A 13,721-nucleotide genomic window follows, 5' to 3' on the forward strand; every position below is an offset into this window, starting at 1 on the left:
GAAAAATTAGAACTTTGCAAGCAGAAACAGAATTAATACACTCCTTCATATATGCAAATATTTTTTTTACATTGAACTGCATTAATTTTTTTTCAAGCTTTGATGTCCGTCAATCCACTTCTAGCTGATGGCAGCCAAGTCATTTTTTAAAACTTGAAATCACTACTATATGATAATCAATAGTGAAAAATGACTATAATATAAACTCTGCATAAATTAAAATATATTGAAGCGTATTTATGACCGGGTCATGCCGAGCAGTCTGTTTTATATAATAAAACTTACATTTGAACACCACTCTTATAGAAACAATGTAAAAAAAAAAAAGTGCATTCAAATTTTATATTTTACTCGTGCGGGTCAAAATAGAACATATGTAAATTCATTCCATTTGGGATAATTTTCGGCTTGTAAATTGTACTGGCGAGATATCTTATATTTAAATAACAATTGTAACTTTTTTTAATCATTTGAGGAGGTGCATATGGCAGACAATGAGTACTTTATTGTCACATTAGAAAAGTCAAGGTTTCAATTTAATAGAACATTTTGTCGTTGAGTAATCTTAAACTCCAAAAAATTTGCAAATATTGTTTAAAAAGTTTTTGAAAGCGATTTAATAATACTGTATAAGTATGGGTTGCTCTAAAAACATCTTTGCCTGAGAAGCAGCGTATCTGATTTGCGGGCAGAAGGAAAGCCGCACATAGAAATCCCAATCAATGTCGGATGTTCAAGATCAGTGATTACCAAAGTGCTCCAGAAAGGTGCTGAGGGTGTTTTCAACAGCGGTCGCAAGATGGAAGAAAAGCACCACCGAAAGACAAGTCCGAGCACTGGCAAAGAAAGTCGATTCCAATCAAGTCACATCACTGATGCGTGGAAATCGGCTTCTGGTGCCGACGTTTCGTGAAGCACTATCTACCAAAAACTCCAGCAAGTGGGATACCAAACCACTCCTTAAGAAGCAGATGTTGAAAAGGCTGCGATGGGCAACTGCTCATCAAACCTGGACTGCAGACGAATGGCGGCGTGTGATCTTATCAGATGATCAGATTTTGTATCTCCTTCGGCAACCAAGGGCCACGTGTTTGGCAAAGAACCACGGAATAGTATAACCAAGAATGCGTTCAGAAGTCCGAAGTTCCTGCAGTCTTGCATGGTTTGGGGCTGTATGAGTGCTAAAAGGTGTTGGTAATTTATGCTTCATCAAAGGAACTGTAAATGCAAAAGTGTACCAAGATATTCTGGAAGCTAATTTACTGCCAATGTTGAATAACTAGTTTGACAGGGAGGTTACAAATCATTTAACATAACTTGGCACTGGCACACTCTGCGAAGACCACGTCTTCCTGGCTCCGAGAACGATCGATCCCTGTTCTTGAATGGGTGGCGAATTCGCCAGATTTGAACATTATTGAAGCCTTGTGGGACCAGATGAAGAGGAAGCTCCGCAAAGAAAAACCTACTACCCTTGCAGCCATGAAGATTGCAATCCAGAACACATGGGATTCAGTGTCTACACAGGATTGCGAGAAGCTTGTTGATTCCATGCCCCGGTGACTTGATGCTGTTTTCAACGCAAAAAGGTGCTGCTACTAAATATTGAATAATTTTATTTGTATTTATATTAATAAAAAAAAAAACTATTTTGTTTACTTACTTGCCTTGTTCTATTATTTTGAAACACAAAATTCTAAAACTGACATTGCAATTGATAGGAAAAAAGGATTCTGTCATAAAACAAGTATTTCAGTTTAGCATGATAGGCATATTTTAGCACCAATTACATCTTACAGACCGTCCTCAACAAGAATTTAGTGCTAAAGAAAAAAAAAAAAAAAAAAAAATCTATTTTTTGGCCAGCACGAGTATATCACCCATAAAATAAAATTAATCTATGTTAGAAACATTAGTGGGTTGTTTTTTTTGTTTATTAAACTAAAAAATTAAAATTTTTTAGTGAATCAATTAAAAAAAAAAAAAAAAAAAACCCTCATGTGCTACTTGTGGTGAAAAAAAAAAAAGTGGGGGTGCTTATAGAAGTAAGGAGAGGAGGGGTGCTTATAGAAGTCAGAAAAAAAAAAAAAAAGACAAAAAAACTGACAATTATTTTTCTAAAAATTTGGGAAATGCAAATTGGTTTGGTAGTAAAATCACTGAGGATTTATGACAGCCGAATCATTGCTCTTATTCAGGCAAACAAGGAAAACCAATAGCGGATCATTATTCAGACACCAATTATTGGTAGAACGAGATATGAAGCAGACCGATCGGTGCCATTAACAGAATTCTTAAGTAGGTGAATTGTTTATCAAGAGAGCCGAAAAGGTCACACATATACACTGTGATGATGATTAAATTAAAATAGCTGCTGATAAAAAAAAAAATTTATGATTATGGTGGAAAAAAAAAAAAAAAAAAAAAAAAAAAAAACGAAAAAAGAGCATGTGGTAAATCTGCTAACCATTTCACAAATAAAAAGGCAGATCCTCACATATTAGAATCGGTAAACACATCAAGAACTTAGAAAGATAATAGATTATCGATAATTGGGAGTTAAATTCTATTTGTACAGACAAAGCTGGACAGAGCTGAAAAACTCTGCTTTGCTCCTTACTTGACTGCATGTTGTTGAAAGAGACTCAAAATTAAGGTTGGTGACTAAACTGTATACCACGTTGCTAAGAAACTGACCCTCAGACATAGGGTTAATGATTAAACTTGAAAATCGCAGACTGACAAAAGGGTACTTGTCATCTACACACAAATATTAAGGGTTCAAACTGAAACTTGTGAAGAATTGATGTATGACTTTCTACAAATAATTGTTACATTATCCAAAAAGATCAGTCGAAGTGTTATCCTTAAATAACACTTGCTCCTCAGTGATACAGACTTTGGTGACAGTGCCAGACAATTTGCCCTTTTACAGTCTGAGGAAAGCGGTAGTTCAGACAGAACCTTTTAACAACCAGGGCCTTTGTCAGAGTGACTGCTGAACACCGAGGGATTCAGAATGACATTGTTTGGTGAAGTCACTTGCTGGACATTGTTAGAATGAGGGGGACACAAAATACGGAAGCTGGTTAAAAAAAAAAAAAAAAAAGCCAAATTGCAAAGCTTGGAATACATGAATACATTCGGCCATAGTGCTTAGTCTACATATTTTACAGAGAATGAAGAGGGAAAAAAAAAAAAAAAAAAAAAGTTTAATTATCAATGCAGAAAATAATTTTTTAAAAGTACAGGATTTTATTTTTTAGAATCACACTGAAATCCAAATGTTAGGTTTATTTATCTTTATACACGTCACTTAAAAAAAAAAAAATAAATAAATAAATAAAATGAATAAAAAATTGTTTATACTCCATACATGGTCTGATGGTAGATTTGTAGAGATAGAGAATATCCTCAGGTGTGAGAAAATGTTTAGAACGATAGGGAGAACTGATTTACAAGAAGCAGAAAGAGCAATGGATTTACTATCCAAGAAAGATTTGAAGTTTTTAGAGTCAATTTCTCAGAGAGCAGACCCATAATTTTAGGAAGAAAAGGGACACACCTGTGATTGAAAGACAATAACTGAGTTTTAATAGGATTAAACAAAACAAACCATTTCTAATCCCAATCCATAACTGAACTCAGATCAACTAGGAGAGAAAATGAAGATACTCCAAGAATTACTTTCAAGCTTCAACCAGAAAGAAAAAAAAAACTAAAAATATCAAGTTTACCACCAATACCTTGAAATTTATCTAAAAGTTCAGATTGCTACACTGCATGCCTTCGAAATGTCAAGCGCAATGATCTTAATCTCATCTGAATTATCCATAAACAGACAGATCTGTTCAGTTATAACAGTTAATAGATCAGTTGTTGAATACTGAAGATTACTAAAGAGGTTCAGACTTTCAAGACAATGAATAAGCCCATTGTTGACCAACCTCTTAAAAACTCAACAGAAGACTAACAGGACGATATTTAGTTGAATCAGAAAATAGGAACAAAGGACTTTTTCCAAGAGAAACAAGACCAAGATAAAAACAGTGAATAATTTTGTGAGGATAGAAGAAAGTTCAAGTTAACGTTTGGTAACAGGAATCAAATCAGAACTGGAAGTCTTAGATTTGTCCAGACCAACAAGAATTCTAGCAACCACCTTTGGAGTGATAATTAGATTATCGATTAGTTTTCAAATGAAAATCCGAAAGAATAGCACCAGAATCATCAATAGAAGAATTGTCAGCACAAAGACGAGCAAAAAGATCAGCCTTATCCTTAGAAGATTAAATTACTTGGAAACCATTAAGAGGAAGAATAGCAGACTTGCCACTATTAAATAACAGTATAGATTCTCCAAAAAATCATGAGAGCCAATCTTTTGAGATGAGATTGAGTCGCAAATCCTTTGAGAATAGCTAGACTTAGCTTCTAAAAATTGCTCTCTTGTGCTAGCAAGCTCCTCTGTAGGAATGTCTAGAAGCCTTAAAACCATCTTGACAATACTGGTGGATTGAAGCAATGATTACAATGGGCAATGGCAGAAGCACAAACTGATAAATACCAGGGAGGAGAATTAAGTTTGGTTTGAAACCAATAAAATTTAAGTCCGTAACCTCCTTAGCATCAGCATTCAAAGACATCCCAAAAATAGGACCCCATGGAACATCAAGTGGGAAGCTGTAAAACTCATTCCAATCAGCCCTCCTAGTTAAACATTTTCCTTTAGAAGGGACGATCAATTGAAGACTTAGAAAAATCAATCTCAACATCAGCATGATCAGAAAAACCCAATGGATGAGAAGAGTTAAGAGAACATGATTCAGGAACAGAAGTGAGAAAAATATCAAGTAAAGATGGTTGATGAAGGTCATTATTGGAAAATCACGTAGGGATTTGAATTTGTTTTACTGCTGAGCATTTTAGGTTATGAAAGGAAAATGTTATCAAATTGTAAACTAAAGATGTGATTTGTTTGGAATAGTTACTGGGGGAAAAAAAAAAAAAACTGAAATGACATAATTTATGTAATAAATTAGCAATTTTACATGGATGACAAATTACATTTTTACTGAAAATGTCCACGCAAATGAGAATAGTTTAATCTTAAAAATATTAATTCAAAATTTGAAAAATTTGTCTATATCAGAAATTAACGAAGAGAATCAAAGACTGATTAAAATAATTTGTAAAAAATAATTTGGATAATTATGTTAAAGCAGCAACAAGACTAGATAAATAAACTAATAATTTTTAAGAAATCCTCAAACTTTTATAATTATGTTCACAAAATAATCCAAAGGTTTTGACTGTTTACGAAAATCTAATAAGTTAATACATTTAAAGTAAATAAAATTTATAAATTACAAATATAAAGGATGGAAAAGAAAATTCTGCTTCAGAAAAAAAAAAAAAAAAAAAAAAAAAAAAAAAAAAAAAAAAACGCTCATGCATGGTCCCCCTCTGGTGCTGCATATGAGATGACACCACCAAAAAATAGTGAAGAAATGATGAATGTGAGAAGTGTGAAAGGCCAATGTTGAGTGAGTGATAAGGCAAGTGTTCAGGTATGCGAAGCAGAATTTTTCCAGGGTCAGCAATACTGAATTTATATGAAAAACAATTGCCTTCACATTTTTGCCAAGTTTCAGAAAATCTAATGCATGAGGCAAAAGTTATGGAGTAAAAAAGTGTCATTTTTTTTTTTTTTGCAATTTTGGGGCAATTGTGATCCCCTTTTGAGCTCCTTGAATGCCGAATCCCAATGAAAATGGATAAATTGGTGCAGTTTTATGCCTTAAGACATGTATATTTGAACTCAGCACCATGGAAAACTACTATATATCCAGTTTTTGATTAATATGAAAAAAGAACTCCAAAAAGGCATGTTTTTTTAACCCTAAAAGTTCCAGAGGGATGTGAACCAGAATTTGCCCAGTTTACCAATACTGAATATTAAGAATAATGGCCTCCACATTTTGACAATTTTTTTTTTTACCTCTTGAGCCTCTGGATACGCCGAATCCCAATGTAAATGGAAAACTGGTGCAGTTTCAGGCCTAACATGTATATTTGAGTTGACCACAGTGAAAAATCATTATATAGTCAGACATATCAAATTTTTGGCTGAGAAATATTTGGGGGGGGGGGGGGGGAGAGAGAGAGAGAGAGAGAGAGAGAGAGAGAGAGAGAGAGAGAGAGAGAGAGAGAGAGAGAGAGAGAGAGAGAGACACACACACACACACACACAAAAACGGGTGTTTTTAGCACTATAAATCCCTGGGGACGCAAACCAGAATTTTACCAGGGTCACCCATACTGGATTTATATTAAGAATAGGCTCAATATTTTGGCCAAGTTTCAGAAAAATCTAATGGATAGATCAAAAGTTATGGGGCAAAAACGTCATTTTTGGCCATTTGGGGGCATTTTTTACCTCTTGAGCCCCTGGGGATGCAACGGGTATTTTGACATTTTTTTTTTCTGTGCACATCTGTTTAATGAAATACAATTTGTGGCAAAATTTCAGGAAAAACTAATGGACGGTTATCTGGAAATAGTCTGGACTAATGAACACATGGACGACAAAAAAAAAAAAAAAAAAAAAAAAAAAAAAACAACTTACCTTTGGACTGTTTTTCACAAGTTCCATTAAGGCCTCATATGCAGCATTTCGTAAATTATGTTGATTAGAATCTGCCCTAAATATATAAAAATATGGAATGGTTTAGTTTTTGTTCCAATAAAAATTCTATGAAAAAAATTACAAAATTATCTATTTCAGCTTTTGCAAACAAGTCAATCTTAATTTTTTGTTAATATTTAAAAAAAATAAAAAATTAATGAATTGCTTTATGACCCTTTGAAAGCATTTAAACTAAAAACCTTTTATAAAGAAAAATGTTGAAATTTCAGTTCTTTTCTATCTGCATACTTTACTGTTAACATTTCTCTTAATATTGGCATTTTTTTTTAAGTAAATGTCTTCTGTAAAAAACAAGTTATCAGTTACTTATGATTTAAATGTTTAATTTAATATTTTAACAATTTCTATTTATAAAAATCAAGATATTATACTAAATCTTTTGTCTAGAATCCTTGTATCTAAATACTATCAAAATATAATTTTGATAATGTTAAGAATGTGGTTGAAATTCTGAAAATATTTCTAAATTACAAAACAAATTTAATGTTTAAGTTTCTTAACAGGAATTTGTATCCATACATTCCCCAAAACCCTTTAAATACTCCAGTGAAACTGAAATTTTGGAGAATATTAATTTGTCTTACCTATTGTTAAGTCATATCTTCCATCCTCTTTGCATAAAATTAAGTATAGCCTACATTTTTTAAATTCCAAAATTCATACTATTTCATTAGTTTAAAAGTGAATCCTGGATATACATACAATTCACATGCACACACTAATATATATATATATATATATATATATATATATATATATATAAACAGTTACCTGTCAGTTGTTTCCAGGAGTTTGGTAACAATACCATCAAAATAAAACGAAAGACAATAAGTTTCTGGTTCGACATTCTCATCAGCCGTGTCCGCAGCAATTTCATATGCAGCTTCTGCCAAGCTAGATACAGCCTAAAAAGTAGACACAGTTATTGATATTTTGGATTTTAGAGTACAAATCATTTAAAAACAATGCATTTTTAAAATCAGCATTCGATAAATTGTTTAAATTATATATTGGTTTCTCCTAAAGTAGCTGGAAATGATTTTTTTTTTCAGTTACTTTGTGAATTTACAAACAAAAGGAGTTCTGATTTTTTTGAGCTGATTCAGACTATTTTTCTCATCGTGCGTGTCATTTACACAACATAATTCAATCAATGTAACCTCTGACCTTCAAGTGAATCCTGTAAAATTCAGGAATCTGCATAGAATTTTGAACAGAACCTTTGATTTAATCAAGTTTAGGAACCTTAAATCATTTTTGTTTCTAGATACATGAGCTGTGCGAAGACGAATCAAATAAGCAGCAAATATGCCGGGTTTACGATCAACTACTAAGTAGACCTAGTATAGGAAGTTTAATGATAAATATAAACAAATAGTAATAAAGTAGGTATTAATATATATGCACATATTTAGCCAGCAAGTCATTGTCAAGACATGCCTGGTTGAATATGACACTTCATTTTTATTGATTTTTCTGCTAATTTTCTCAATTGGACGAGCATTTCTTTTGGTTCGTGTAATGTGTTAGCCATTTTCTTTTTTTTTTCAACCATTTTCGATCCATGATAGACATCAAGATTATTATTTTTGTTAAGCTTTTTTGGTTGTTTTATATAGATTTGTTTTGTTGAATTTTATTTAATTCAACTAAGTTGTCTGTCAGGGAGAGAAGGATAAAAAAGGGGTATGGCCAAATATTGTTATCTTCTCTGTATTAAGTGTTATTTAGGTAATTTTGGGATGTATTTTTTTTATTAGGATTGCTTCTAGTAATTTTAATCCAATATATTTCTATTTCGACCGACTTGAGTTTTTTTTATTGAGATAATATGGCATTGAATGGCACCGTTTTCTGATGGGTGATATACAAGACATCTAGAGAAGGTGGTCATGGTATAGCCAATATATGTACTATACGAATTTGCATGCATATATATATATATATATAAAATTAACGGTGATATTTATATCTAGGAACAAATAGGTTTAAAAGATACAATTCGTGCTAGAATTGTCCCCAAGGACCCATGGCACAATCCATAGCGTACTTGTTAAAAAGTTACATTTCTGGAGATTACAGGTTGAATTCTTAGTGTAGGTGGACTTATGACATCTAACCAGTCAGGGTTGATGGAATGATAGCATACTACCCCCCCCCCCCGATCCCGTTCGCAATTCTGTGCAGATTCCAAGTTCGACAGCCTTCTCCTTCACTTACAAAAATCATAAAAAAAGATGAACTTACCCAACATACATTATGAGCTACGCGTGGCTCGGCTTCCAGCCCTTGAACCAAGGCTTCCAACAAAGGAGGGAGGCAGGTATCATTAATAACAGCTTCTGGCAAGATTTCACAAACTCTGCCTACTGCCCATGCTGTGGTGTCCCGCACTACAACACTTGAATCTTTCAATAAGTTTATCAACGTTGGCATGGCCTGTTCCACAATAGGTTTCAACTTGTTACGATCAGGACCTTCAAGGATGGATCCTGAAAGGAAAGGAAAATTACATTCTTAAATTGTTATAAAAAAATAAAAAATGCATAGAACTATTTTCTTCAAAAAGTGACCCTTATATTCAATTAACCAAGCTGATGAATTTTTATTTTTTGCTAGTAACATGTTTATTTTAAATGAGCAAAAAGACTAAATTACCTATCAGTTTTGTTTATTGATTGTAAGCGTATAAGTTTAAGCAGTTTCTGAAAGGCAGAATTAAAAATTCTAATACTGTCATTAAAAAACAAGCACTTTAAGAACCTGACGATAATTCAGTATTTCAAAAGGATATGTTTAAAATAAGCTGATCAGTAGATATTAAAAATATAGTGAAAAGCATAAAACAAAAATGAAATGCCATGACTTTAAAGAATTTCATTTTTTAAGTTGAATATACTTATCACTTTGATTTCAAATAAAATTCTTGTTTTTATCATTTTTATTAATATATGAAAAGAAAAAAAAAAATCCAAAATTTGATTCTTTAATCTTACTTTTGATTAGAAAAAAATTTTTAATTTGTAAAGAAAAGATTAAATTAATTCTAATCATAAAGAAATCTAAAAAGTGGGGAAGGAAAGAAAAATGTCATTACAAGGCTGGAATGGTGAATAAAGGGTGCCTACCAAATGCCATAACAGCAGCATCTCTATTCCGCCAATCAGTATGCACAATATGTTCCTTGACATAAGGAAGTACATGACCTACAACGTCATCTTCACAGCATGTGGCCATCAGCATCAAACATACACCAGCTGCCTTACATGGGTTCCATTCATCATCATCAAACTCTTCCTGCAAACACACACAACAAACTTATAATGAAAAAATCATTCATTCTATGGCAAGCATTATCATTCAGGAGATGAATCGTATTGTCAAGAATCTTAAATATAGAAATGATTCACGGATCAGTAAAACCTGGAAGATTTTATTACCATCATTAGATCGGTTTACAAACGGCTAACAATTTTGAAGGAAATTACAACATATTGAAAACTTTCAGATTTTAAATTAACATTTGTACAATAGTAAGAGGAAAGAAATGATAAACATTTGACCAAAAAGGAAATATGGAGGAAAAAACATAACAGAAAATGGTATTTAGAATTTAATAATTTGTAATCTTACCTCTATTGTACTTAACTGGTTTCAGCAAGTTTCCAGTGAACAGATTTTGATTTAGGAAATAAAAAGAATATTTTTTTAATAATGAGAAAAAAAAAAGCTTCAAATAGTTGAAACTCATTGTTTCACAATTCATGTAAAAATTGTTTAAATAAAAAATATCTTAAAACATGAAAGGTTTCAGGGTTTAATCAGGTGTAAAAGATATTTAATGCTTTAAAACAATTATAGTAAATTAAACAAATATGTATAATTTTTGTTTTAATTCTTTAAAATTAGAAAGATTATACAGTATATTTTCAAATTAAAACTTTGCAATGGTATTTCTAAATAAAATCTGACTAGCCACAGATCAAAAACCCAAAAGTAGGAATATCATTTTATGTTATACATACATGTTATACATAAAACTCAATTTGACAATAGCCTGAAATGCTTAATTGATATTCTAGAGAGGAGGGGAGGGGGATAAAAAAAAAAGTAGGATGTAAATAGTTGCTAGTCTTGCCTGTAAGCTTAAAATCATCTAAATCACAATTATATTACTATCAAAGTGGGTTACTCATTTAAATAACTTTTTTTAAAACAGCTTATAAATTAATGCTTAGTGTTAATGTTCAGTTTTATTTTTAATTCAAGAAAAGAAAAATAAAATACCTAACTGTTCTTACTGCTAAGGTTGTAAGTACATAAGTTACATCTAACCATCCATCTTTTACAAGGATGGAATTTATTCCGCTCCAGCATAGTTTTTATATAGGACATTTTCCATGAAAAATAAGATAATCATGTTACTTGGTACCCAGCACAGAAAAAAAAAAAAAAAAAAAATAGCCAGCACTTTGGTCCAATGTTAACCTGAGAGAAGTAATCTAGCTAATGAAGATTGGCAAATAGTAATTTTTGTTTTAAAATTTACAAAAGAATTGTTTTAATAAAATTTACAAAAGAATTGTTTTAATAAAATTTACAAAAGAATTGTTTTAATAAAATTTACAAAAGAATTGTTTTAATAAAATTTACAAAAGAATTGTTTTAATAAAATTTACAAAAGAATTGTTTTAATAACTTAAAACGTTATCAGTTTGTACAGATTTTCAAATGTTTCTAAGGACTTTTCAAAGATCTTCAAGTTTTCACAACAAAATTTGGGGTTTGTTTTTAATTCAAAGTAGTAAAAAAAAAAAAAAAAATAAAATAAAAAAATAAATGTTACCATCAGCAATCAAAGCTACTTTGAAAGCTACCTATACCATTTTTTGGTGTTTTAAGTAGTTTTAAATGCGTGGCGAAATTAAAAAATCCAAAATTTAATGATAGTTTCTTTGAAACTAAGGTAGCTTTTACATGAATAAATGAAGTCATTTAGTCCTGTAAATTTCCATGTATTTTTAACGTTTGTTTTGACAATTAAGTGAAGAATCAACTTTATAAGGATTTAATTTTTTCATAAGCGATACATATTTGTTGCCTACATAACCCCCAAAGTTAAGCAACAATGAGGCTAGCCAGTAACAGATGGGTGACCATTTTGAGAATGCTAGGCACCATAGGTGTTGGAGAGAACTCCATCTAGTATCACACTTGGTCGTCTTAACCCTATCTTGCCATCAGGACCAAGTGGTTTTCGACAAGAGAGTGTGGTAGATGTAAAAGTCCCCCACACTTTAAAGTCAAGCACAAGTCAAAGCAAAAAGGAAAAGGGAAAGATAAGTGTAAATACAAACAACTGTTTTTAAGCCTTTATGGTCTACAATACGGGAAATTTCCTCACCTAACGACAAATTGACAAAGAAAATTGTATTTTTAACAAAATGCACAGTAACTTATCTGTATTTTCTTTTTTGGTATTTTTCAAAGTATTTCCTATTTAATGCTATATTAGCAATATTGGACTCGGTAAAAGAAAACTATTCCTTCATTTTTCAAATATTTAAAATTGCTTTTCATAAAAAAAATGAAAATATATTTTTTTCTAATCTGAAACCATAACATATTCAACAAATTTCATACTTCAAAATAGAATGGATGAAAAATTAAACCTTCAAAATTTGGATTTTCAACCGTAAAATCGGATATGTACGCAGTTTTATTGCTTTAGCTACAATCCTCACCACAATACAATATATTTTGTTCAGTTTTGGCATTTTAAGCATATTTATAACCCCGAATAAGGGGGGGGGGGGGTATAGACAAAAAAATATATGAAAAATAAACACGTACACCCGCTTTAAAGTTCATTCTTCACTTAATGAAAATTTCATATTGATTTGATGATTTCTTGATTTTTAGTAGATTTTATTTTTAAGATGACTCCGTCAAAATACTTATTTCCTCCTTCCGTTTTGGTAATGTCTATTTAAGATTAATGGTATGACAGGTTCAAGGAAGGTACTTTTAGGTGTGCTCGTCACTCAGACCTAGATTTAGTGGTAGCATAATTTTATATAAATATAAAGCTTTTTTTTTTTTTCAAGTGAAAAAATATCAAAAGAATTTGAAGTACTAAATGGCACTAAAAAGGCAAGAATGGCTGGATAAGCTCTACTTTAAATTTTTGTCATTTTTTCCCCACTAATGTTTTTAGGATATTCACACAATCACCTAAGAGTAGAATATATTTTTTTCTTATTGGCAGCTATAAAGTCATTACTACAATCAGTTTGAAAGTTAAGTATATTTCTTGAAATTTTATATTAAGCCTCAATTTAAACATAAGAAAAGATAAATGAATAAACAATAGCGTTGGAAATTTTGATTTTACTACATATTGTAATCCTCCCAACCTAACAAGGCAATGCAACCAGAGTGAGTATATATTTGATAGTTTTAAATATGAAGAAGGTTTAAAAAGACACCTTGGTAGTGGTGGTTGTCCTCTTCGAATAATCTGGTAGCATTTACAATTTTTTGTAATTAATCAAATTCTTAAAAATGGGATTTATAGTTGACAAATGGTGTAAAAATTTAACCTAAACCATGAATTTGATTAGCAATTTACTTTTAAAGCTTCAAGAAATAACTTTGCAAAATGATAAATAATTGTCACTTGAAGTTATCAACTTGAAACAGATGTTCAGGTGATTTGAATATTTTACTGACAATTATTTTTACAGTAAAACAATTTTTTTAAAGAATTGCTACAATTTTAATTAAAAAGCAACATTTAAGATATTACGCTAACAAGAACTGTAAGTTTTTTTTTCTTAGTATTGATCCTGACATTTAAATTAACAGTACATTATAGAAAATGGTGTAAAAAGCACAGAACTCTCAGTCATGCATAAAATTAACTAAACAAAATTTTAGTTATGAACAGAGAAACACCCTCACTTGGCATTTATCATTGATGCTTAATCAATACAAAAATCAATCAATGTTA

General features: G+C 31.2%; 1 protein-coding gene across 1 annotated transcript in view; it reads right to left on the reverse strand.

Moving 5' to 3' along the window:
• LOC145286036 (importin subunit beta-1-like) overlaps positions 1 to 13,721 on the reverse strand; it is a 55,258-nt gene that overhangs the window by 23,677 nt on the left and 17,860 nt on the right. The window contains exons 11-15 of the mRNA XM_080134660.1: positions 10,343 to 10,357; positions 9,838 to 10,006; positions 8,957 to 9,201; positions 7,481 to 7,614; positions 6,629 to 6,704 (exon numbers count right to left, since the gene is read on the reverse strand). Of these exons, the coding sequence (XP_079990786.1) occupies positions 6,629 to 6,704; positions 7,481 to 7,614; positions 8,957 to 9,201; positions 9,838 to 10,006; positions 10,343 to 10,357 (639 nt within the window). The remainder of the gene's footprint in view (positions 1 to 6,628; positions 6,705 to 7,480; positions 7,615 to 8,956; positions 9,202 to 9,837; positions 10,007 to 10,342; positions 10,358 to 13,721) is intronic.

Source organism: Euprymna scolopes, chromosome 10 (assembly GCF_053919585.1).
Source record: "Euprymna scolopes isolate OS-2025 chromosome 10, ASM5391958v1, whole genome shotgun sequence".
Taxonomy (NCBI): domain Eukaryota; kingdom Metazoa; phylum Mollusca; class Cephalopoda; order Sepiida; family Sepiolidae; genus Euprymna; species Euprymna scolopes.